The 27,789-nt window shown below is 40.1% G+C and overlaps 1 protein-coding gene across 1 annotated transcript in view; it reads right to left on the bottom strand.

Annotated features, from left to right (window-relative positions):
* The window catches only part of abca3b (ATP-binding cassette, sub-family A (ABC1), member 3b), a 94,217-nt gene that overhangs the window by 47,161 nt on the left and 19,267 nt on the right, over window positions 1-27,789 (bottom strand). The window contains exons 4-9 of the mRNA XM_061884861.1: window positions 20,155-20,282; window positions 17,909-18,074; window positions 9,833-10,092; window positions 9,631-9,747; window positions 7,281-7,401; window positions 34-207 (exon numbers count right to left, since the gene is read on the bottom strand). Of these exons, the coding sequence (XP_061740845.1) occupies window positions 34-207; window positions 7,281-7,401; window positions 9,631-9,747; window positions 9,833-10,092; window positions 17,909-18,074; window positions 20,155-20,282 (966 nt within the window). The remainder of the gene's footprint in view (window positions 1-33; window positions 208-7,280; window positions 7,402-9,630; window positions 9,748-9,832; window positions 10,093-17,908; window positions 18,075-20,154; window positions 20,283-27,789) is intronic.

Here is a 27,789-nt window from a genome sequence, read left to right as displayed (position 1 = left end):
GAAATTGACAAAACTCTCTTCAGCAAGTCATACCTTTGCCTTCAAACATCCCTATGAGCTGTGCTCCCATGGCCATGGCCACGTTGGAGATAAGGCAAGCCGACACCTTCTGGGCATGGCTGAGTAAGTCGTAGCGTGGCCATAGGAACAAATAAGGCAGATAGCTCATGAAATACGTGAATCCTCCCGCAGCTGCCGCAACATTGGCTGAAATGGGACAGAAAAATAGTTGAGATGATGAGAAAGGACACAAAATTACTGACAGACACATGAAGAGATGACAATGAAAAATGTGGAAAATACATTATTTTTGCTTTGTTGTCATGGTTACAAAAGTTTAATCGAACTCAGGGAAAAGCTACAGGGCGGCAGACAATAAAAGAGAATGCATGCAGTGAGACGGCACATCACGAAATGGAGTGCACCCGGTGAAAAAAGGACTGACGCTGAAGGACGGCCAATGGGATTACTTCTTTGGCTGTGAAGTGCATTTCCAGGATTGTCAGAAAAAGTCGGAGTGCAGGACACTTAATAGCGGAGGAGGGCGAAAGACTGTTGGGGCGCTTAGCCCTTCCATTTGTAAACTCTTAGAAGAACTCCTGTGGTTGTGACATTTGGAGCCTCTGTGCCAAATGCTTTTTAGGTAGCTGTTCACACGAAAAACCGCATGAGACAATACTTAGCCAAGAAAGACACTTATCGCACCTTAAGTCTCATTATGACAACTGTTTTCTAGCATTTAAAATAGGTTACCTATTGTAACCGGCATTGCAGGAGGAATGCTGTTTCTGCGAATTGCTATTATATGCTTGTTCACTCTTAATATTGCCCGGATGTCATTTCTCCTTTCAGCACTTTTTAGCATTAACGGGCAATTTCCTAAAGAAATTACACTTTCTTGTTTTGTCTTCTTATTATTCTTTCCCATCTTGTTTTAATGGCGGCAATTACTGACTCATTACAGGCAGCCAGTATAGCAAATACAGCACTTGGTGCTTACGAGATCCAAGCTATACGCCTACCAGTCGAACCAAAAAACAAGAAAAAATATGAAAAATGTGACTGACATGCATGAGAAGCGAGTACTGCATTTACCAATCAATTGCAATTTATTTGTATGTTACATACCCATATATACATAAATATATATACATATACACATGTACATATATACATACACATACTGTATGTCATGGCTGTCTTGAGTTTCCAATCATTTCTACAACTGTTATTTTTTTGTGATAGAATGATTGGAGTACATACTTGTTGGTCACAATAAACATTGATGAAGTGTGGTTCCTTTATGAATTTATTATGGGTCTACTGAAAATGTGACCAAATCTGCTGGGCCAAAAGTATACATACAGCAATGTTAATATTCGGTTACATGTCCCTTGGCAAGTTTCACTGCAATAAGGTGCTTTTGGTAGCCATCCACAAGCTTCTGGTAAGTTTCTGGTTGAATTGTTGACCACTCCTCTTGACAAAATTGGTGCATTTTAACTAAATTTGTTGGTTTTCTAACAATGACTTGTTTCTTCAGCATTGTCCACACATTTAAGTCAGGACTTGGGAAAGGCCATTCTAAAACCTTAATTCTAGCCTGATTTAGCCATTCCTCTACCACTTTTGCAAGTGTTTGGGGTCATTGTCCTATTGGAACACCCAACTGCACCCAAGACCCAACCTCCGTGCTGATGATTTTAGGTTGTCCTGAAGAATTTGGAGGTAATCCTCCTTTTTCATTGTTCCATTTAAAGCACCAGTTCCATTGGCAGCAAAACAAGCCCAGAGCATAATACTACCACCACCATGCTTGACGGTGGGCATGGCGTTCCTGGGATTAAAGGCCTCACCTTTTCTCTTCCAAATATATTGCTTGGTATTGTGGCCAAACAGCTCAATTTTTGTTTCATCTGACCACAGAACTTTTCTCCAAAAGATCTAATCTTTGTCTATGTGATGTCTAAACAAACGGCACACTTACCCGTGTAAAAATTTATCCAAGGAGGGCAACCTTAAACGATGGTTTAGTGTGGCTGGAACGGGGAATAGGCTAAATAATTGTTAGTTTAAGTGGTTATCCGGCTTAGTGTAGACATAGCCTGAGAGTCTACCTGAGACTACGGTGAACATTGTCAGCATCCATATTGTCCAGAAAGCCCGGCACTGGGATAAGTACCATAGGTCAGACTGTACTTTTAGTACTTTAGTTCGGTTCAGTTTTGTTCGACATGTTAGATCAGTAAACTGAGCACCAGATGTTCTAAAGATGGGGATTGTTTTGTGCTTGCAGGCACAAGGTGTACCTGCAGAAAAAGCATGGCAGTTCCCAGGAAACTCTGGACCACTATCTCTTCCACGGAACCACCCAAAACTCAGCCAATGTCATCTGCTACAACAACTTCAACCCGCGCATGGCCAGAGCCGGTTGCGGCTCGTACTTTGCCACCTCGGCTAAAACATTCAACCGGTACGCGACATGGACGAGGCCAGATTGGATCCGCCACGTGTTCCTGGCCAAAGTTCTGGTGGGGAAGGTGATCTTGGGCGAGAATGGGGACACGTTTAGCCGCTATCACGCCTGCGTGAACAGCAAGTACCTGCCCGATGAGTTTATCACCTGACAGCTGTCGGACATACCCCTACTTCCTCATCAGGTACCAATAAGCTCTCAGACCCCATCTTTGCAGGTACGAAGACGTGCGAAAACTTAATTGACCTTTGAAGCGGTCTATGTCAGCAGTGAATGTTCCACTTGTCCTTCACAATGAAGGTGAAGCACTTAAATGTACCAGCAGTTCTATTTCTGGGCGTACCAGAGAGAAAAAATTTACTTGAATTGGACGAGGCGTTCACTGACCACTTTTGATGTAAGATATAAAGGAGTCCCTTTAAAATATTCGTCTCTTTAAACCACTTTACATTTTTTTATATTTAAAAACTAAGTATTTAATTTGTAGCTGGCACAAAAAAGTTTTGGTTTTGAATGACTGCAATTATTGATTCTATTGAGGTTATTGTTGTTCAAAATGATCTATTGTTTTTTTTGTGTATCAAGGTTAACAAATAATTTCATAGTTTAGCAAATACAAGTCAATGCAATGCTGAGTTGTATTATTTGCAGCAATATGTGGGTTTTTGTACATATTGGTTTGGTGTCAATACGAAGTTCCTGCAGTCCTGGGTCCAAATCCAGGCTCGGGATCTTCCTGTGTGGAGTTTGCATGTTCTCCCCGTGAATGCGTGGGTTCCCTCCGGGTACTCCGGCTTCCTCCCACTTCCAAAGACATGCACCTGGGGATAGGTTAATTGGCAACACTAAATTGGCCCTAGTGTGTGAATGTGAGTGTGAATGTTGTCTGTCCATCTGTGTTGGCCCTGCGATGAGGTGGCGACTTGTCCAGGGTGTACCCCGCCTTCCGCCCGATTGTAGCTGAGATAGGCGCCAGCGCCCCCCGCCACCCCGAAAGGGAATAAGCGGTAGAAAATGGAAATGGTTTGGTGTCTGACAAAAAAAAGTTTGCCACGGTTTTTGTACACTGTCTCGGTTATCGTACGGCCAAACATTTCGCTAACAAACTAGTACTTTTGTGCACGCAACATTTTAGGTAATGGATGAATTCCACGCCATGGAAACTCTCTTTAAGAGGACAACTACAAAACAAATCCACCGTAATACTTGATTACTATCATTTGTGTTATTTATGGTGTGCATTGCGGGTGTTAAGTGTTTTTTTGTTTTAGTTTTTTATTTGTACATAATGTAATCGTTAGTGTGCAATATGTATCATTGATCATTTATTACTTGTGTTTAGTTTTTCATTATGTTTTACTTCTGTTACTGTATGTAAAAACCTGTTCTGCAATCACACAAATTCCCCATTGTGGGATAAATAAAAGATCTAAAACTCTGTAAAATTCTTTACATTTCTCAGATCCAGACGTCCCCTATTATATCATAAACTGCCCATTAGTGGGCCACCTACAGGAATTGCAATTAATATGAGAAGAGCCATAACCAGAATTGGCAAATACAAACGTCAAAAAATTGGTGGACTACAAGAGGAGCTTTGAAAGGCTGAAATCATGGGTATCCCAGCACCTACCTTGAGCAACATAATCTCCAGAACAACAAAAGCTTTCATTGAAGTCAAACTATTACGTGGTTACGTTATCTAACATCGCAGACAATCAGCATGATTTTGGAACAATCCCCCTTTTTTTATTAATACACTCAAGTTTAGCGTATTAAACAATCATCATCAACGTCCTTAAAACATTAATTTAAAAACCTTGCTACAACCTCAACAACAACAGGGGTTTGGAACTAGGAACTTTTGCTTTGCAAAACAAGTACGAATAACCCGTGCCACGAGAGCCACCATAAATGCAGCTGGGTAATCTGTTCTCATTTTCTTTCGATTTAATATGAAGTCATTTGCCATCCAATAATTTAAAACAGGACCCTCAACGGATATTTTGAATTTAGGGCGTGGATGCCTTGATATCTGAACAGAATAATCACCCGCCTTATGTGACAATTACTTACGTCTAGAGATGTCTGATATTACCGATAAATGCTTTAAAATGTAATATCTGGAATTATTGGTATCGGTTTATAAATTATCGGTATCGTTTAAAAAAGTAAAATATATGACTTTTTAAAACGCCGATGTCTACATGGGCGTAGGATGAAGTACTGAGCGCCAATAAACCTTAAAGGCACTGCCTTTGCGCGCCGGCACAGTCACATATTATCTAAGGCTTTTCACACACACAAGTGAATGCAAGGCATACTTGGTCAACAGCCATACAGGTCACATTGAAGGTGGCCATATAAACAACTTTAACACTGTTACAAATATGCGCCACACTTTGAACCCACACCAAACAAGAATGACAAACACATTTCGGGAGAATATCCGCACCGTAACACACCAAAAAAACAACAGAACAAATACCCAAAACCTCTCGCAGCACTAACTCTTTCGAGACACTACAATATACACCCCTGCTAATCCTCCCGCCCCCACACCTAAACCCCGCGCCCTTCCAACCTCGCCCACCGCAACCTGCTCATGAGAGCATGTCCAAAATTCCAAGCTGCTGTTTTGAGGCATGTTAAAAAAATAATGCACTTTGTGACTTCAATAATAAATATGGCAGTGCCATGTTGGCATTTTTTTCCATAAGTTGAGTTGATTTATTTTGGAAAACTTTGTTGTATTGTTTAATGCATCCAGTGGGGCATCACAACAAAATTAGGCATAATAATGTGTTAATTCCATGACTGTATATATCGGTATTGGTTGATATCGGTATCGGTAATTAAGAGTTGGACAATATCGGAATATAGGATAGTAAAAATGGACTCAATAGGTTACGTTGTCTGGAGTTGTAACAGGCTGTGCATGACCAAAGATCGCATATTGGAGAGCATGATCTACCCCATGTGATGTACAGCACACACACAATGTCCCACGAAGATATCATGTTATTTTAATCACTTAAAAAAATACAGAGGGGACATGACCTCGGTATCCTCAATGGTAGTTATGGCCATGCGTGCCTGAAAGGTGACTGACGGAGAATGAAGAAGTGTGTATGAGAGAAAAAGATGTATGCGCAGGAAAAATGAATGTGTCGGAATTTAACCTGTGGTTAGCAGAAAATTGGGAATAAAAATTAAAAAGAGCGTCATACTTTGTGTGACTTCTTCTGGGCGCAACAACAACACAAGCTGAGCGCACCGAGATATTAGGTACACAATTTTAGTTTGCATGCAAATGTTTACTCACTGTTGCTTTCTCTCATAAAATAATTTGTGAATTTCAAAACGCTTGCTCTCCTGTGCTTAGGGAACCTCCTCTGCAAAAGCTGACCAATCACAGATTTTGGGGAGAGTTACCAGGCTTAAGTATCCATTGTTGAAAGTCCTCATATTAGAGTTTCAGAGTAGAAACTTTAAACACTGTTGCAGTGTGGTTTTTCTCATTTGCAGGCATTTGGGGGGCATCTAAGATTTTACAGGCGCTTTCAATGAGAACTACAATTCTAGTGTCACCTTGTTCATAGTATGCGGTCAAGCATCTGATTGAAAGAAAGACTGTCACACCGCGGTGAGGGATGTCTTGTCTTGGTTTCTTCTGTCTTGTGAATTGCTGGTTTTAATTTGAAAGTAACTCCTCTCGTTTTAGGTCACTTGCCCTTCCTTTTGTGTCGTCAGTCTGACATGTCATCCCTGATTGTTTCCACCTGTTCCCCATTATCCTAATGTGTTTTATAAGCCCACGCCTTCCTTTGTTCTGTGTCAGATTGTCTCGTTTATTCGTGCCTCTCTAGCATCCTGTCCATTACTTGCCTCGTCTCGTGTTTAAATACCTTGATCCTGAATTCCTTCGTTGATATTTTGAGTTTTCTTTTTTTCCTCCTCAACAGAGTGATTTTGTGTTATTTAGTTTTTCAGCCGAAGTGGTGAGTTTTCAGTTTTTTCTTACAGTTATTCCTTTTCCTCAATTTTTGGAGTGACATTTTCTGTTAACCTTTAATAGATTAGGGACAGTGTAGAAGTTTCATAGCCATTGTTTCTTCCTCCTGTTGGAGTGTTTTTTGTTTATAATAAATTTCATGGAATATACGACGCCAAGTATAGTTTGTTTTTATTTTTGTGTTTTCCTCCTTTCGAAGTGATTTTTGGTTTTGGAACCTTTTTCGCCAACTAGTTTAGTTATAGCCTATATTGAATTGCCCCGACTCTGGAGGTGAAAGGAAGCTTTCAAAATAAAAGCCTGCCGAATTAATTCCTACTCTGCATCTGAGTCCTATCTTTTGACCAAGCCTGACAAAGTATAGTTTGTTATTGTTTTTGTGTATTACTCCTTTCGGAGTGATTTTCGGTTTTGGAACCTTTTTCGCCGACTAGTTTAGTTATAGCCTATATTGAATTGCCCTGACTCTGGAGGTGAAAGGAAACTTTCAAAATAAAAGCCTACCAAATTAATCCCTACTCTGCATCTGAGTCCTATCTTTTGACCAGGCCTGACAAAGTATAGTTCGTTATTGTTTTTGTGTTTTCCTCGTTTCAGAGTGATTTTCGCTTTTGGAACCTTTTTCGCCAAATAGTTTAGTTATAGCCTATATTGAATTGCCCTGATTCTGGAGGTGAAAGGAAGCTTTCAAAATAAAAGCCTGCCGAATTAATCCCTTTTGACCAAGCATGAAAAAGACAACCTAAAAATGTAAAAAAAAATAAAAGATACGAAGATCAGCAAACATACCTCGTGAAAAGAAGGCACTGATCATGAAGCTGAAGTTGATGGTGGCCACAGTGAAGACAAGAAGAAAGACAAACACCAATGTGGGGTCGCTGTAGCTCAGCACTGCTCCATTTGGGCTCACCTACAACAATGCAACACAAAGTTGTAGACACTAGTAACTGATAAATTACAACAGCTTTTAACAGACATGGTCACAGACAACCACAATGCATCCCACAGTCAAATGGACTGAATTGTATTCCCGTATGTGTTTGTGGCCGTGCATAATGTATTAAACTAACTGATGTTATAACAATATTTTGGGTGACGTCATACGCAAATACGGTATTAGCTTTCACTGTTATGCTGATGACACCCAACTCTACATGCCCCTAAAGCTGACCAACACGCCGGACTGTAGTCAGTTGGAAGCGTGTCTTATTGAAATTAAACAATGGATGTCCGCTAACTTTTTGCAACTTAACGCCAAAAAAACGGAAATGCTGATTATCGGTCCTGCTAGACACCGACCTCTATTTAATAATACAACTTTAACATTTGACAACCAAATAATAAAACAAGGTGACTCGGTAAAAATTCTGGGTATTATCTTCGACCCAACTCTCTCCTTTGAGTCACACATTAAAAGCGTTACTAAAACGGCCTTCTTTCATCTCCGTAATATCGCTAAAATTCGCTCCATTTTGTCCACTAAAGACGCCGAGATCATTATCCATGCGTTTGTTACGTCTCGTCTCGATTACTGTAACGTATTATTTTCGGGTCTCCCCATGTCTAGCATTAAAAGATTACAGTTGGTACAAAATGCGGCTGCCAGACTTTTGACAAGAACAAGAAAGTTTGATCATATTACGCCTGTACTGGCTCACCTGGACTGGCTTCCTGTAAACTTAAGATGTGACTTTAAGGTTTTACTACTTACGTATAAAATACTACACGGTCTAGCTCCATCCTATCTTGCCGATTGTATTGTACCATATGTCCCGGCAAGAAATCTGCGTTCAAAAGACTCCGGCTTATTAGTGATTCCTAGAGCCCAAAAAAAAGTCTGCGGGCTATAGAGCGTTTTCCGTTCGGGCTCCAGTACTCTGGAATGCCCTCCCGGTAACAGTTCGAGATGCTACCTCAGTAGAAGCATTTAAGTCTCACCTTAAAACTCATCTGTATACGCTAGCCTTTAAATAGACCTCCTTTTTAGACCAGTTGATCCGCCTTCTTTTCTTTTTTCTCCTATGTCCCCCCTCCCTTGTGGAGGGGGTCCGGTCCGATGACCATGGATGAAGTACTGGCTGTCCAGAGTCGAGACCCAGGATGGACCGCTCGTCGGGACCCAGGATGGACAGCTCGCCTGTATCGGTTGGGGACATCTCTACGCTGCTGATCCGCCTCCGCTTGAGATGGTCTCCTGTGGACGGGACTCTCGCTGCTGTCTTGGATCCGCTTCAACTGAACTCTCGCGGCTGTGTTGGAGCCACTATGGATTGAACTTTCACAGTATCATGTTAGACCCGCTCGACATCCATTGCTTTCGGTCCCCTGGGGGGGGGGGGGGGGGGGGGGGGGGGGGGGTTGCTCACATCTGAGGTCCTCTCCAAGGTTTCTCATAGTCAGCATTGTCACTGGCGTCCCACTGAATGTGAATTCTCCCTGCCCACTGGGTGTGAGTTTTCCTTGCCCTTTAGTGGGTTCTTCCGAGGATGTTGTAGTCGTAATGATTTGTGCAGTCCTTTGAGACATTTGTGATTTGGGGCTATATAAATAAACATTGATTGATTGATTGATTATAACCCTTTAGCAGGGATAGTCAACTAAATTGTTTTGTATATTCTGGAAAGCTATATATATATTTTTTTTTTTTTCATGAAAAAGGGAGGTTTTTGTGGTTGGTGCACTAATTGTAAGTGTATATTGTGTTTTTTATGTTGATTTAATAAAAATAAAAAATAAAAACTTTTTTTTAATTTATTTATTTTTTTATAAAAATGAATAAAAATTTATTCTGCGGCCTGGTACCAATCAGGCCACGGCCAGGTGGTTGGGGACCACTGCTCTACACAACAGTAGCACTCAAATGTTTAGGGAATTTTCTGCAATAATGTCTGTCTCCCAAGTTTTGAAGAGAACCCAGGGGTTTTTCAGGGCCGAATTAGCCCCCGTGTCGCCAGTTGTTAATTAGCATTTGTGTCCTCCGCCATAAATATCAGTCTTCAGGTTGTATTTTGGGCGGTACACTTCAAAAACACTATTGTGAGAATTCCGAGGCATATTTAAAAATGTTACAAAGCAGTTTGGTAGGGTACCTTGAAATTATATCGTCGAAAATGTTTGAACCCTCACAATCCAAACTCACCTGGATGCAAAGGAGCAAGGTGACAAAAAAGACTGAGATGGAGATGAACAGGAAGAACATGAGGAACCAAGCTGTCCAGTGGAGCCAGTTGCTGAGTCCCATCATTCTCATGTACTCCTGAACCATAAAACAACATCAAAAACACGTTTAATCCCATAAATTTATCACGAAAACCACAAAGCCCATACACACACGCACAAACCTTCAGCTTCCTTTCCTTCTCCTGCACCACGGCTCGGACTATGTTGAGAGACGTGTATGTGAAGCTGAGCACCAGCAACAGGGGCAGTTGGTTCTGAATAGCCAGAATGAAGACGTCATATATGAAGGCAGGGTAAGGAAAGCGGGAGAGCACCACTTGGGTCTTTGCCAGTAGATTGTTGGCGGCAGTTCTGTTGTAAGAGCGCATAATGGCTCTGTCCACAGCGTGCTGCACTGCCAGGAATCCCTCTCGGAAATAACCTGTAGAGAGAACAGAGCATGGGGATGACATTAAAAAAAGACTATATAGATATGCAAATAAGACAAATTAATAACAATCAGAGTGTTGGCAGAGACATTTCCCTCTGAATACTAATTGTTCATTTTGGACAATTCTATTCTTCCAACTCTGTGGTAAAAGCTTTTCCATTTAGCACAGTGAGTCTCTCCTCAGAGAAAATACGGACTGGGGCCTTAAAATCCAATCTCCAGAAACAATTGATTTTGCTTTTAACTTTAATTGCTGGCATTCCTTCGACATTTGACATTCAAATATAGTTTAAATAAAGTTGAAAACATTTTAGTTGCATATAATATTTAAAGTTACATCATTGTGGAAATGTTGGGAACATCCATCCCATCCATCCATTTTCTACCGCTTATTCCCTTTTGGGGTCGCGGGGGGTGCTGGCGCCTATCTCAGCTACAATCGGGCGGAAGGCGGGGTACACCCTGGACAAGTCGCCACCTCATCGCAGGGCCAACACAGATAGACAGACAACATTCACACTCACATTCACACACTAGGGCCAATTTAGTGTTGCTAATCAACCTATCCCCAGGTGCATGTCTTTGGAAGTGGGAGGAAGTCGGGGTACCCGGAGGGAACCCACGCATTCATGGGGAGAACATGCAAACTCCACACAGAAAGTTCCTAAGCCTGGATTTGAACCCAGGACTGCAGGAACTTCGTATTGTGATGCAGACGCACTAACCCCTCTGCCACCGTGAAGCCCTGTTGGGAACATATCAATGATAAATCAATGTTGAAATTTGCTCAATATAAAACTCAATATATTGCCTTCATCGATGTTATGTTTTGAAATGATCAGTAGGCTGGTTCTTTTTATTCTCCTGGCTTATTTTGGAACTGTACAATAAATCTGTATGATAAAGAACACCGTGTTACATCTATACTGTGACAGCTACTCATCCTATCAGTATAGGCTCTTTTTTTTCCATAATGTTATAATAAGGTGCGCAGAAAGTTGCATTAAACAAGTGGAAATCATGGAATTTTTTGCATCACTGATTCGTTCGGTACGGTCTATAGGGGTCCTGCAGTACAGTGTTTTTCAACATTTTGTGAGCCAAGGCACATTTTATTCATTTAAAAAATCCCGAGGCACATAACCTGCAGAAATCATTGAAAAATGAAACTCAGCAGCCGATAGTGACAATTAAAAAGTCGTTCTCACAATTGTTGGATTTTAAACCATAACTAACCATGCATCACCATGCACACTTTTGAGACTTATTGTCTCAAAGTAGGTGTACTGTCACGACCTGTCACATCACGCCGTGACTTATTTTGAGGTTTTTGGTGTTTTCTTGTGTGCAGTGTTTTAGTTATTGTCTTGCGCTGCTATTTTGGTGGCTTTTCCTTTATTGTTGGTATTTTCTTGTAACAGTTTCATGTCTTCCTTGAACGCTATTCCCCACACTTATTTTGTTTTCGCAATCAGTTCTGCGGACACTATCCGTCTTTGTGGGGACATGGATGATTGTCATGTCATGTACGGATGTACTTTGTGGACGTCGTCTGCTGCACACGCTTTAAGTCTTTGCTGTCGTCCAGCGTTCTGTTTTTGTTTACTTTGCAGCCAGTTCAGTTTTAGTTTAATTTTGCACAGCCATCCCTAAGTTTAAATGCCTTTTCTTAGCGGCACTCGCCTTTTATTTTTATTTTTGGTTTAAGCGTTAGATACCTTTTCACCTGCACGCTGCCTCCCGCTGTCATCTGCATATTGGGATCACGGCAAACATCTATAAAGCAATTAGCTACCTGCTGCCACCTACGGATTTGGAAGAGTTTTACATGGTTACTCTGCCGAGCTCTGGACAGCACAGACACTCAACAACGGCACAGTTGCGGATTATAACTACTGGTTTGCGAAAAATATTTTTGACCCAATTAGGTGAAACTACATAATCTTCCACGCCACACCAGACTGTATCTCACGGTACACTAGTGCAGTGGTTCTCAACCTTTTCTCAGTGATGAACCCGCTGTGAACATCTTTTTAATACAAGTACCCCCTAATCAGAGCAAAGCCTTTTTGGTTGAAAAAAAGAGATAAAGAAGTAAAATACAGCACTATGTCATCAGTTTCTGATTTATTCAATTGTATAACAGAGCAAAATATTGCTCATTTGTAGTGGTCTTTCTTGAACTATTTGGAAAAAAAGATATAAAAATAAACTAAAAATGTGTTAAAAAATAAACAGGTGATTCAATTTTAAATAAAGATTTCTACACATAGAAGTAATCATCAACTTAAAGCGCCCTCTTTGGGGATTGTAAAAGAGATCCATCTGGATTTGTGAACTTAATTCTAAACATTTCTTTACAAAAAAATAAATCTTTAACATCAATATTTATGGAACATGTCCACAAAAAATCTAGCCGTCAACACTGAATATTGCATTGTTGCATTTCTTTTCACAGTTTATGAACTTACATTCATATTTTGTTGAAGTATTATTCAATAAATATATTTATAAAGGATTTTTTAATTGTTGCTATTTTTAGAATATTTAAAAAAAATCTCACGTACCCCTTGGCATACCTTCAAGTACCCCCAGGGGTACGCGTACCCCCATTTGAGAACCACTGCACTAGTGCACAGTGGTTGGAAAAACACTGCTGTAGTAGAACAACTTCCATTTTTAGCTACCGTAGAATGCCGAGTTATTAGGGCTGTGAATCTTTGGGCACCACGCGATTCAATTCGATTCTTGGGGGTAATTCAATTCAAATAATTCTTGATTTAAAGTCAATACTTTTTAATAACATTGGGTGCCAGTTCAATGATTAACCACATCCATAAAATAAATAAACAGCTCCGATTAATGTATATGATACTGAAAAGAAAATTGGTTATGTTTAATACAATTCTACCCAAACATTTAATAATGTCAAATACAAATAAGGCAACAAGAGAAGTATCCCACATTTTGCTTTTCTACAGTAAATCTGGACAGCAGATACGGGGGCATCTGCATCAACAATATGATTTGCCGGATGGGATGGACAGGATCGATTGGAATAAATAAATAAATTAAATAAAATAAAATAAAAATTTTGATAGCTTTGAATTGATTATGAATTGTTACAAATAAGAATTGCGATTAATTCGTAACTCTGTAACAAAAACAGCCAACCTTCATGACTGGAAATTACTGGACAGCCTGATCTTGAAAAAAATTCAGTGGTAAATATTATGAGTTTGAAAAATCAAAACTTAGTAACACAGTTAGGCCTTCAACATTAGTGAACTTATGTTGTATGTGTACTTTGTTACAAAGAAAAAGTAGCTCTTATGCATTACGCTTTAACAATTTGTAAGTTTTAACTGTTCCCCATGTACGGACTGAATTTGGCAAAAGATTTTTTGGCATTGCTGTCCCTATGGCATGGAATGCATTGCAGACGAAACTGAAACTCACTGAACTACTTCCATTTGGAGTCTTCCGTTCTGTCCTGAGGGACAGACAGCCAGAGATGTTTGCACAGTGCCTGTGTTTTTAAAAAGTGTAAATCTTTATTATTTTACAGTTCTCTTTTATGTATTTTAAAATATATGTCTTAACGTATTACTTTTTTCAAACTGCTCTGTGACATGTGCAGTTGACCTCTTGGCCAGGTCACTCTTGTGAAAGAGATCTTGATCTCAATGGGTTTCTTATCTGGTTAAATAAAGGTTTTATATGTTGTAACATAAGACATTCAAACATCAACAATTATGATTGAAGAGTGCGAGCTGTTACATCTACCAAGTTGGGACCAGAACCGCATTTTCTTTCATTCCACTTCCTTTACTTGGCTACTGTCCATAAGTAAACTGTTATTGTCCACAAATCAAAATTACAAAGCAGAAAATTGTGTCAGGCTGCTGTGTTCCACACTCAGTGTTAACTCTGGATGGGAACAGAGATCTCTTGTTTCTTGCGAGCCCTGCGGCCGGAAGGAAAACTATGGCAACTGTGAACAATACCATCTTTTGAGAGGCTCTCTTGAGGCAAGCAACTCCTTGGGTTGTGAAGCCTCCTGGATTTGTAAACAGTGGCCAATTGATTTTTTTCACATAAAGTCGAGCAATAAATATATTTTTTTTTACCACTCGCTGGACATGAATATAAACAATTTGGTGATCAAATTGCCATGTCTCGTGGGAACACTTGAAAATCTGTACATCGATCATATGGAGACACCAGCATATTGACGTGTTTCTTTCTGTACTCCAATCCACATGATATCACATGTGACATTTGTTAACACTTTACAAATGGTGCAGGAGACCTCACAGATGTCACTCTGCACGCAGCGCCAAAACTACATAACACGGGTCAGGCCAAGATCACAGTTTCCATGGAAACATGGCTTCTAGCTCTAGAGGCTGCAGAGAACAGGTGGGTTTCTTCCATCTTAAAATAAATAAAAACTGACATAGTTTGCTATTAGAGGGAACGACTCCCTTAGGGACTAAATTTGTATTTAAAAAAAATAGAGGAGTTAGGTGGAACTGAAAAATATGCAGTTTGCCCTTTAGGAAGGCAATGGAAGTAAATTGTGAGGTCAGAGGTTATTGATGTAGGCTTGCCATCTCTGTTTTGGTCAGTGACGGTTTTAGCTATGTGCCACAAGTGCACTCTCTTCAGGGTGCCTCAAGGATGAAGTAGAAAAGATTCATATATATTTGTGCTCAACACTTAAGCTATTTGCTCAGCTAGTGGATGTCATTAGGTCAGGATATGTTTTTTCAGATGGGCGCCCTGTACAGACGGGACACCGGCACTCAATACTGCTCACATGAAATGGATCAAACCTGTCATGATATCACAGGACACCTCCTATTTCTTGTACTTTCTATTATTTCCTGTCCAGCAATCGATCACATTTTTTTCCATATCGCTTTTCGTGCACACCCTGGACAAGTCGCCACCTCATCGCAGGGCCAACACACATAGACAGACAACATTCACACTCACATTCACACACTAGGGCCAATTTAGTGTTGCCAATCAACCTATCCCCAGGTGCATGTCTTTGGAGGTAGGAGGAAGCCGGAGTACCCGGACGGAACCCACACATTCACGGGGAGAACATGCAAACTCCACACAGAAAGTTCCCGAGCCTGGATTTGAACCCAGGACTGCTGGAACTTCGTATTGTGAGGCAGACGCACTAACCCCTCTGCCACCGTGAACCCTCACCTTTGGCAATTAGTACACACCTGTCCATGGTTGCTTCATATGCCTGTTTTACATGTTGTGCACTTTTCTGCTGCAAATCCTTGTTTATGTGTTACCAAAGCACTTTGAGTCTCTAGAGAAAAGCGCTATGTATAAATAACTAACTTCCCCACACCTGTGTTTCCCTAATAAGGTTTTTTTTCCTCCACTTGCTTGCCATTTCTGCATCCCGGGGCCCAGATAGACACAAACACTTAACAAAACAAACCAAGTTGTGAGAGTGGTGAGTTCTTTGCTGGGCCTCAGCAAGGTCTGGCACAGGCGGGCATTTAAGCTAGAACCGATACTGGTTCTTTCTCATCCAAAATGTGTTTTATGGGGTTGAGATTAGCGCTCTGTCTTCCACACATAATTTACAGTCGTAGTCAAAGGTTTACATACACTTGCAAAGAACATAATGTCATGGCTGTCTTGAGTTTCCAATAATTTCTACAACTCTTATTTTTTTGTGATAGAGTGATTGGAGCGCATACTTGTTGGTCACAAAAAAATTCATGAAGTTTGGTTCTTTATTGAATTTATTATGGGTCTACTGAAAATGTGACCAAATGTACTGGGTCAATTTTTGTTTCATCTGGCAACAGAACTTTCCTCCAGAAGATCTTACAGTATCTTTGTCCATGTAATGTCAGATGAAACAAAAAATGAGCTGTTTGGCCACAATACCCAGCAATATGTTTGGAGGAGAAAAGGTGAGGCCTTTAATCCCAGGAACACCATGCCGACCGTCAAGCATGGTGGTGGTAGTATAATGCTCTGGGCCTGTTTTGCTGCCAAGAGAACTGGTGCTTTACAGAGAGTAAATGGGACAATGAAAAAGGAAGATTACCTCCAAATTCTTCAGGACAACCTAATATCATCAGCCCCGGAGGTTGGGTCTTGGTCGCAGTTTGGTGTTCCAACAGGACAATGACCCCAAACGCATGTCAAAAGTGGTAAAGGAATGGCTAAATCAGGCTAAAATTAAGGTTTTAGAATGGCCTTCCCAAAGTCCTGAATTAAACATGTGGAAAATGCTGAAGAAACAAGTCCATGTCAGAAAACCAACCAATTTAGCTGAACTGCGCATATTTTGTCAAGAGGAGTGGTCATAAATTCAACCAGAAGCTTGTGGATGGCTACCAAAAACACCTTATTGCAGTGAAACTTGCCAAATATTAACGTTGCTGTATTTATACTTTTGACCCAGCAGATTAGGTCACATTTTCAGTAGACCCATAATAATTTCATAAAAGAACCAAACGTCATGAATGTTTTTTGTGACCAACAAGTATGTGCTCCAATCACTCTATCACACCAAACTAACAGCTGTAGAAATTATTGGAAACTCAAAACAGCCATGACATTATGTTCTTTACAAGTGTATGTAAACTTTTGACCATGACTATACACATATATACCTTTACGGAGCCTACTTTGGTCATGCCGGAGAAAAAAAAACTGCCCAAAACCATTCTCAGGATGCACAGAATTGACCAAAATATCTTTGTAAAACTAACACTAAAGCAGGGGTGCCCATTACATCGATCGCAATCGACTGGTCGATCTCGGAGGGTGTGTCAGTCGATCTCAAGCCAGGCATTAAAAAATAGACATAAAAATGAGCAATCATCAATCATACCAACACTTCACTTTCGTCAGTTGTTTGACATTCTCGGCACCCGAGGATCTTGTGAGATGACGCTGGCTGCTGCAAGCTCATATTTAAGAAAAAAATCACTAACAGGGCGAACGCAGAGAAACACATTTTATTTCTAGAGACTCCGTACCTACTGTCAAAACTCTAAAGACCGACTGCACAGTTCCTGTCTTCACCATAAAAGACCTGTTTCATCCTGCCTGTGCTAACAAAATAAGAGTCTCAGAAAGCTAGCGTGCACAAGCTAGCAAGCTACGGAGTTTGATGCCAATGTATTTCTCCCCCGCCCTCAGCGACCGCTTTCTCACTTGCTTGCCCACCCGCACAGTCACTGACGTCACTCACCTGCTGCCAGACATTAAAGGGCCACACACATATGCTACTCTCATAACAAAGTGTTTAAAAACGAGTATGCAAGTTGGACAAATGAGATGCCAAATCCAACCACTTTCATGTGGTATTGGACAGAAAGGAGGACTTTTTTTTTCCTCTATTTGAAAATGCGGACGTTATCAGCACCACTGTCTAATTCTAATCAATGCAAGTCATCAGAATCAAATACACCAACTTATATTCTTGTCTTCATGAAAGAAAGGAATCTATGTGTGTTATACATGCTTGTATTATCATTAAACACCATTAACTTGTTAACAAAAATGTCTCTTTCATAAATAAATAAATATAAATTATAAATAGGAATGAGGTAGATCTCCTCGACTTGGTCAATTGAAAAGTAGCTCACCTGCAGAAAAAGTGTGAGCGCCCCTGCACTAAAGGGGTCAAGTCAAATAATTGATTAATTAACTTTTGTAGGTAGGTAGACTTGTTACTGACTTTCCAGACACAAAGATGATGGAGACCAATGACAAAGATGGAGGAAACGACCAAAGGAAGTCAACTTACCAGGTGTGCCCCCCTCCTTGTCATACTGTTCTCGAGGGCCGGGGAGTAAAAAAAGCGGGAAAAGGCTGAGCGTGTGCCAGTCCAAGTCGCTGTTGGGGTTCAGCTCCGACTTCTCTTTGGGAGGGGCGTTGCGAGGGGTGAAAGTGAAGCGCAGGTGGTAGCTGACCTGTTGTGTTGGAGAGAAAATAAAGCAAACAAATAACTCTGTAAGGGCCGTATTCTCGCACGTGCTTCAATAAAAAAAAATCTGCACGGTCAGCTCCAAAAGGCGCATTCTGTACAGAGCTTTCCTTAAATGTTTGCAAATATCCTCCCATCAGCTTTAAATACTTTTGATACTGTGCGTTTATGAGGCTGCAATTAGTGCACTGCCCCTGGAAGGTGAAATATTGCACGTGAAGTTTGGATGCAGTGTACGCCACAAATAATAAAATGATAAGAGACATGTGATATAGCTCGGTTGTTACTACATTACATACATACTTACATCATGTATATACAACTTAAATGGAGGTGTTTGGATGTTTTTTCAAGGGCAAGTGCTCTTTTTTGGAATTCTGCCTATCGTTCGCAATCATTATGAAAGACATGACGATGGATGGACTGTTTTTTTCATGTATTTTAAATATTAAACAAAAATAAAAGTCTGTTTACATCATTTCACTTATAAAATCCAATAAATAACCATTCAAAAAGCGCCAACAATACTTAATTTCCATTTCCTGACTTGAATTGTGAAAGTGTTAGTGATATTGTTACTACAAGCGCTAACACAGACAAAATATTAATAGCGGTTATGTGATTACAAGCTTGTGTCTCTATGTTTACATCATCGAGTGATCTGCTGCTTCCTCGCTTCCCTGCTCCCTGTAAGTTTATTGTAGATCATAATGCATGCCTTTCATCTGCACAGAAGTAGTTTGAGAAGGTATTTAGGACCCAAAACTGGCGAGGGTGACTTGAAAAGACTCTTGGTTCCCCCCGGGTCCCCACCTCGTTTCTTCGTGAGGATTATGAGACATTTTTCATCTAAATGGGAATATATGAACATCATAGCAGTCAGCATCCCAATGACAGCAGACATTGTACAGTAAGGGATGTTTTGTTATGTTTGTTGGCTCTCAAAAAGTCTACAATGAGTAATAATCAGTGATGAAGAAAAAAGAAGCAAACTTTGTGATGCGTTTTTTGTGCCGTGTATGCTTAAAATGATCAAAATACGTAAATATTAAATGTTATTATAAATGTAACCGTTATTACTTAACATATTATATTACACACTTACAGCACATATGTAAAGGGATTTGTAGGCGGAATTTTGCAGCTCCCATAGGCTTCATTGTAAGCGGACTTTTGATCGCATTTATTAATATTTATAATGCAAAAAAAAAACATTCGCGCCATGTCTTTCATAATGATTGTGAACGATAGGAAAGAACAAAAAAAAAGTGCAGTTCCCCACCTACTCAGTGGCCTAGTGGTTTGAGTGTCCGCCCTGAGATTGGTAGGTTGTGAGTTCAAACCCCAGCCAAGTCATACCAAAGACTATAAAAATGGGACCCATTACCTCCCTGCTTTGCACTCAGCATCAAGGGTTGGAATTGGGGGTTAAATCACCATAAATGATTCCCGGGTGCGGCACCGCAGCTGCTCACTGCTCCCCTCACCTCCCAAGGGGTGATCAAGGGTGATGAGTCAAATGCAGAGAATAACTTCGCCACACCTATCATGGGTACTTTAAAACATACGTACTATTCAACACAAAATTGAAATTTCAATGCCATGTGCCCCGCGACCCCAAAAGGGACAAGCGGTAGAAAAATGGATGGATGGATGGATGCTATGTGCATTTATAGAAATAAAGAAAATCATTGGTTATTTCAACACTTTCCCCTTAAGGTCGCATTGATGCTAAAAAGTGTGTTTTACTGGATTACCCGATTAATCGAACAAATTAACCCGTTACCAAAATAATTAAATGAGGACAAATTTCACCACACCTAGTGTGTGTGTGTGTGTGTGTGTGTGTGTGTGTGTGTGTGTGTGTGTGTGTGTGCGTGTGTGTGTGTGTGACAGTCATTGGTACTTTAACTTTAACTTTTAGGGCCTTATAGGCAGAATTGAACGGTTCCCATAGCCTCCATTGTAAGTGGACATTTAAACATGTTTATTTACTATTTAGAATGCAAAAAAAAAACTGTGCAGTTCCCCTTTAAAGCAATTCAGAGTGTGGTGAGAGTTTCTACCTGAAGGGGAAGAGGCTCGTCATTGTGACAACAGGGTTTCTCAAATACCACGGCGGCCAGAAACTTTCCTGATAGGGGGTTAGTTCTCACATAGTCCTCAAAGTGCTTCTCTGTCTCGAAGCCGTGCACTGGAAAAGAAACACACGACACAACATTAAATGTGGTATCATTGGGCCTTTACATAAATACATAATATGTCTATGAGTTACATTTAGTCACATTTGTGCTTTTTCTAAAAAGTGCACTTCTCAACCGTTACTTTCATTCCACTTATCATGCGCACATGCAGGTATTCTGTGTGTGGCCAGGCTTTACACGCAAGACCCGGGTTAAATCCGGGTCAGCCGTATTGAGTAAACACACATTGGGCACGCTGGGGGAAAAACGTCAATGACAAACAGCTGCATCAGTTCAAACGTGCCCTGTACTCTTTAGCTAAAGGAGGAGAGGAAAAAGCCTTTTGCTATGTTTACCAGTGGCGAGTTTAAACATAACATATCTGTAAAATCCCTTTTTTAACAAAAAATACTGATTTTATACCTAATAATATCTTATACATTACAATATATATATATTTTTTAAACTCTTGCTACATGTCTAAAATACATTCTATGGATACCATTATATGAAAAATATCTAAAAAGAAAAGTTTCGTCTAAAAAAAGTTATTTTCTTTTAAATGTGCGTATAACATAAAATGTAAGTAAATAATTGCTTTCATTATTAAACATGTATTACTTTGAAATATTATACATTATTGTAAAGTACTTTATTAAATTAATAATATATAAAATGTATAAATGTTAGTATATCATATATAGAATAATATTAATAATATAGTATTATTATAGTACAACAATTATATTATTGTTCTAATAATAATGTATTATTATGCTATTATTACTACTAGTAGATCATTTTATTCAATAATACAATTAATTAAAATATAAAAACTGGCAAGAAATACGTCAATAATGATAAAGCAAAAATATTTTCTAAATCAAAAATCACTTTATTATCTCTACTGCTCGCCGGTGTTACCATATCTGAGTTATTGTGTTATGGGAAAATAACTACAAAAGTACACTTATTCACTTAGCACATAACAAAAACAAAGATCAGTTAGAATAATACATAATGAGTGATACGTACAGTAATCACAAATAAATTGGAGGCAGCCACCACAGTGGACGTACTACACACACAAGTCACAATTTTTTCCGTGATTGTTGGTACAGAGCTAGTAAATATTTTGGGCAAAATGAGCGTAATTAGATTTTTTTTTTTTCGTTCTCTGTATTATTTTACGTTTGTTTTGCCGTCGGAGTGCCTGGTGGTCACAAAACCACTGCAGGAATGTAGCAGCAGAGTGCGTCAAATACATCAATTATACTTTCACGAAAAAAAAGCCGGTTTTATTGTAAGTTTATAAGCTGGAGTATGTTTTGAACGACATATGGACATATTATTTTGGGTTTTTCAATAGAAAAAAAAGTGACGTCAAAACGACTGCAATTGCACGCAGAGCCGCACACAACCCTTGGTAGTAATGGCGCCTGTTGTTTAGTTCGGTCTTTTTCAACCACTGTGCTGCGGCACACTAGTGTGTCGTGGGATATTGACTGATGTGCCGTGGGGAATTTTGCAATGTCACCTAATTGTTTTCTATTTTTTGCAAACCGATAATTATGATCTACGGTTGGGGACATCTCTGAGCTGATGACCCGTCTCCACTCAGGATGGTCTCCTGCTGGCCCCACTATGGACTGGACTCTCACTATTATGTTAGATCCGCTATGGACAGGACTTTCACAATATTATGCTAGACCCACTTGACATCCATTGCATCCGGTCTTCCCTGGAGAAGGGGGGACAGGGGTGGGGGGGCGGGGGGGTCACCCACATCTGCGGTCCTCTCCAAGGTTTCTCATGGTCATTCACATTGACATCCCACAGGGTTGTGAGTTTTTCCTTGCCTTTATGTGGGATCTGAACCGAGGATGTCGTTGTAGCTTGTGCAGCCCTTTGCGACACTTGTGATTTAGGGCTATGTAAGAAAACATTGATTGATTGATTGATTGATAGATAGATACAAATAATGTGCCGTTGTTGAGTCAACAGAGTAACCATGTAATACTCTTCCACATCAATAGGTGGCAGCAGGTAGATAATTGCTTTCTGGGCCTAATTTGCAATAAGTCAATACATTTTTAATGTATTATAATTGTTTTATGTTTATTTACACAGGAAAAGTCCCATTGAGAGTCCCAATGTCTTTTTCAGGAGGGTGCTGCACATTCATACACCAGTGGAGGTGCCACTGGGGGATAGGTGAGCCGTGATTAGCTGGCATCGAACCTGCAACCGTCTAGTTGCAGGCACGGCCACTCCAACATCCAAGCCACGCCGGCTCAAACGCCGTTATGATTATGATATGAATCAATATCGAATAATCGCATCAGGAATTTGATGAGAGCGACTTTAAATTGTCAATATAGACTACTGACTCTTCACATTGTCTGCGAAAAAAACGTGCCTCGGCTCAAAAATTTTTGAAAAACACTGGTTTAGTTGGCCATACTCTCTTTATACATGACTCAGTGTGGTAATCCAAAGAATCATTTGATTAAATCACAGTGTTTTATTTTCCTACAGACACACTGTTGCTGTCTAAACTGTGTGTGTAATGTTACAGTGGCCAAAAATATTAAACATAAATAGATAGTGCTTTATTGATTCCTTCAAGAGAGTTCCCTCAGGAAAATTAAAAACACTTGTTGAATAAAACTTGATCTTGGTTTTTAATGATTACTTAGGCCTATAACGCTACTGTATTTCATTTAATGTTGGTCATTATGGTGTTTTTTTCTGAGGTGGTACTTAAAGAAAAAAGTTTGAGAACCACTGCATTAGTTTCAAAATGTTGGAGCCTAAACACACAACAATGTCTCTCAGTAGTTTAGAACAAGCCGGGGCAAGTACTTTAAACTAAATCAGATTTAAGATTATGCAACGTAGAAAATCGCATTTCACAATATACCCAGGAAAAAAAACAAAAAATAAAGACGTTACAAAACCATGACTTTTAGTTCTTTTTTTTTTTTTCATTTTGTTATGTCAAGTACACAGTGACATTTTAAAAAGCACCATTTTTTATTTTTTTTCCAAGCACGACTCTGATATTACGCGGAACACCGTGGTGCCACTTCAGTTCTCTGGCGTGTGAGCACAGCGTGCTAACCCACAGTATTATAATTACGTGCCCCGACGGTGGTGGAGCTAGATTAATTATTCATTACTAAGATCTCGTGGTGTGTGCAGGATGACCTGCAGTCACACAGAAGACATCTGCACACTGCAGCTAATTGTCTGTCAAAGCGAGAGTCAGACTGTGCTGAGGAACACAGAGCTGCTAAAAAGGACGCAGCACAGCAACACATTAACGCTTCCTGCCTTGTCCTGAATAAACTCTGGGGTGAATAGATAGCAGGGCGTGGTGCATTTACTCTCCTGACTTTAAATCCAGAGGAACCAGTATTCCCACCTCAGCCGTGAGTAGGAATGGTGTCAGGGCAGTGGCTTCCCCTCCCACGATGTACTAAATTGGGCATGTAAGCCAATTTCAGCTCATGCTGAGTGAACACAAGAATGAGGTCGATATTATAACATTTTACTGGCAACATCTCGTTAAGCAGGAGGCGGAAGCCTATAAAAGGGTTTTCCTTATATACTTTTATTACATTCTTCATGTCTGCAAAAATCCCGCCGTTAACTTTAAGAGTATGTATTTAGCCAAATCAACACTATAATTAATAACAACTGGTTTGAGGTGGTTGGTTGACAATGTGAAACTGCAAAAACCAGACTACATTGGAGGCATCAGTCGGAACTAGACATGCTTAAAAAAATAAAGGTCTCCTGTAATTACTTCTCAGCATGTGCGCCACGGTTACGAAAACACATTTTATCTGAGAAGAGACTGAGGGCAACGCTGCAGAAAAGCGGAGACTGAGGAGCACATTAGTGCAGCATCCATGGGCTGTCCGTTATATTAATGTACATATACAGTCGTGGTCAAAAGTTTACATACGCTTGTAAAGAACACGATGTCATGGCTGTCTTGAGTTTGTAGTAATTTCTACAACTCTTATTTTTTGGTGATAGAGTGATTGCAACACATTCTTGTTGGTCTCAAAAAACATTCATGAAGTTTGGTTCTTTATGAATTTATTATGGGTCTACTGAGAATGTGACCAAATCTGATGGGACAAAAGTATACATACAGCAATTCTAATATTTGGTTGCATGTCCCTTGGCAAGTTTCACTGCAATAAGGCGCTTTTGGTAGCCATCCACAAGCTTCTGGTTGAATTTTTGACCACTCCACTTGACACAATTGGTGCAGTTCAGCTAAATGTGTTGGTTTTCTGACATGGACTTGTTTCTTCAGCATTGTACGCACGTTTAAGTCAGGACTTTGGGAAGGCCATTCTAAAACCTTAATTGTAGCCTGATTTAGCCATTCCTTTACCACTTTTGACGTGTTTGCGGTCATTGTTCTGCTGGAACCCCCAACTGCACCCAAGACCCAACCTCCAGGCTGATGATTTTAGGTTGTCCTGAAGAATTTGGAGGTAATCCTCCTTTTTCATTGTCCCATTTACTCTCTGTAAAGCACAGGTTCCATTGGCAGCAAAAGTGAAGGTACAGCAACTTCACTCAGAACAAGATAACAAGCAACAATAGAGTAGAGGAGAAGAACAAGGGTCGACTGCATTTACTTCAACAAGCGCCCCCCGCGACCCTTAAAGGGAATAAGCGGTAGAAAATGGATGGATAGATGGATGTTGGCTATGGCCAGGAAACAAACTCAACCTAAAATGGAGCACTACAGCAAAAATGAGATTGTGGGGTGAATTGCTGCAGCATGTAGGGAGATATGGCAAAGCAACATCTGTCTCCCAGAGGTTTCCATGTTGGCAAACATAAAGAGATACATTTTATTCTCGAGGAGATTGAGGGCAGCAAGAAATAGAGGCGCTGCAGTGAAGTGGAGACTACGGAGTACGGTATTGCAGCACCCAAAGCCTATTTACTCGGAATAAGAGATGATAACAAACAACAATAGAGAAGAACAGGGGTCAACTGTATTTACTTCTCAAAATGTTGACCATGGTGAGAAAACAAATTCAACCCGAAATGGAGCGCTGCAGAAAAGTGGAGATTGCGGAGCAAATTACCGCAACAATAGTCTGGGGAGGATAATGCAGGTCTCCTTAATTTGCTCCTCGACATGTTTGTCAACGTAAATAGAAACATTTTGTACTAGAAGAGAGTAAGGGGAGCAAGAAAAAACGGGCCGCTGCGGCAAAGTAGAGATTGTGGAGTATCATGCTGCAGCATACAAAGAGCTAAGGCCCACTTACATCAGTCGACTGAAACATGCTAACAAACTAGGCCTGGGCGATATATCGATATACTCGATATATAGCGGGTTTGTCTCTGTGCGCTATAGAAAATTACTATCGTGCTATTCGGGTATACGTTCTCTTGCAGTTGATTTAAGCTGCTGTCATTACACTACAGGCTCTTCCCACTCTCTCTTGTGTCTCCTTCTCACAGACATCAAGCGCACCTTCTTACATACGTCACATACATATACGCCCTCATGGAGCAGAGAGGTAGCAGCATGGGTAACGTTAGTTGTGGTGCGAGTGCTAATACGAGAGAAAGAAGGTGCGAATCTGGTAACAAATGAAGGATTATTTCCCAAGAAAAACAGCAGGGGGTCCATGGTCTGGCGCTGGTTTGGCTTCAAGTGGGAATATGTCAAACAGACAACCGTAATTCGTCAAGTGTGGGGCAAAAGCCTTGCTACAAGAAGTAACATTACTGCTAATATGTAGCATCATTTGTAAAGTCACCTGCTAAAGAATGAAGAGTGCTTCCTCCGCATATCAACATCTCCATTCGGTGCCACACCAACAAAATGCTGAGGCAACCATTTCCCCACCATATGAAAAAATAGTCAACAACATAAGGAGATAACGTCCGCAGTAACTTACCACATAGTGATTTGATTTCCTATTATGCAGCTCATTTTTATTTGACAGTTATTGAAATATCTTGTGTGACATCATTCACAAAAGTGCACTTAATTTGTTTTAAACTATTGTACAAAACTATCCGTACAAAAAGTGCACTTTAATTTAGTGTTGTTTTGATATGTCTTCTTAGTGATATCATGCACAAAAGTGCACTCATAGCTTGTTTTAAAATGTCTCTGACAATCTTGCACTTTCTGTTTTGAAATGACATGAATGTTTGTGCCACTGCTTAATAACTGTTTAATAAATACAGTTTGGGTACATTGACTTAGTTGGGATTTCAATCCCTAAAGTTTAAAATGAGCATATATTAATGCAGTATGAACAAGAATGTTTTAATGTAGACACATAGAATCATCATACTGCTGTGATTATATGCATCAAGTGTTCATTCGAGGCTAAGGCAAAATATCGAGATATATATCGTGTATCGTGATATGGCCTAAAAATATTGAGATATTAAAAAAAGGCCATATCGACCAGCCCTATAATAAACATTGGCCATGTTAAGGAGACAAACTAAGTCCAAAAGGATACTGCGAGCAAAGAGAAAACAGCAAAGTGGAAACTCTAGCGTGTAATATTATAGCAGCCAATATCATTTAGAGCGAGAGACCCGGGGGGGTATGATAACAACAACAATGGAGGAAGATGAGAGTCTTCTGTATTTAAGCATCCACATGTTTGTTGCAGTGAGAATACATAGTTTATTCAAGAGGACACTGAGGGCACAAGTCACAATCAGTGTTAGTAATAACAGCGTTAGAGCAACTAAAGGCGTTATTTTTTCCCGTAACGAGTATTATAATCAATCATTGTTCCCATCGTTGCCGCTACTGTGAATGTGAAGTGGAGCGTTACTGAAGTTTGGTTGTATGAAGCGCAAGGTGTTAGGTTTCTGCAGACATTAGATATTAGAGCAAGGGCGGTGATGATGACGCTGTTGTAAATGCGCTGATGATAATTGGCCGGGTGGGCAGATCATGCTCTGCTCTCTGACTGACACATAATTAGACCCGTGATAATTGCGACGGGTCAGAGCCAGGGAAATTGAATGGTAGCGTTCTCATACAGTAAGTACCAGCACTACTTTTCGCTCACTGAAATTAAAGGCACAAATGTTTATGTAACAGTCACGCTACGTCCAGGAAAAAAGTGTTTATCCACATCCACTCGAATTGCACCTCACTTCATCACATGCCAACATGACACTTGCTGCTGCTGCTAATACCCCAAGCCCAAATGCAGCCACTTTTTTAAAACAGACTCATCACATGTTGGAATTTGGATTTATCGTGATTAGAGATGTCCGGTAATATCGGCAGTCCGATAAATGCTTTAAAGGCCTTCTGAAATTAGAATTTCTTATTTAAACGGGGATAGCAGGTCCACTCTATGAGTCATACTTGATCATTTAGCGATATTGCCATATTTTTGCTGAAAGGATTTAGTAGAGAACATAGACGATAGAGTTCGCAATTTTTGGTCTCTAATAAAAAAGCCTTGCCTGTACCAGAAGTAGCAGACG

The sequence above is a fragment of the Nerophis ophidion genome, linkage group LG23 (genome assembly GCF_033978795.1).
Source record: "Nerophis ophidion isolate RoL-2023_Sa linkage group LG23, RoL_Noph_v1.0, whole genome shotgun sequence".
Classification (NCBI taxonomy): Eukaryota; Metazoa; Chordata; class Actinopteri; order Syngnathiformes; family Syngnathidae; genus Nerophis; species Nerophis ophidion.
The sequence above is the reverse complement of the archived record's forward strand: the minus strand, read 5'-3'. Positions and strand labels throughout refer to the sequence as shown.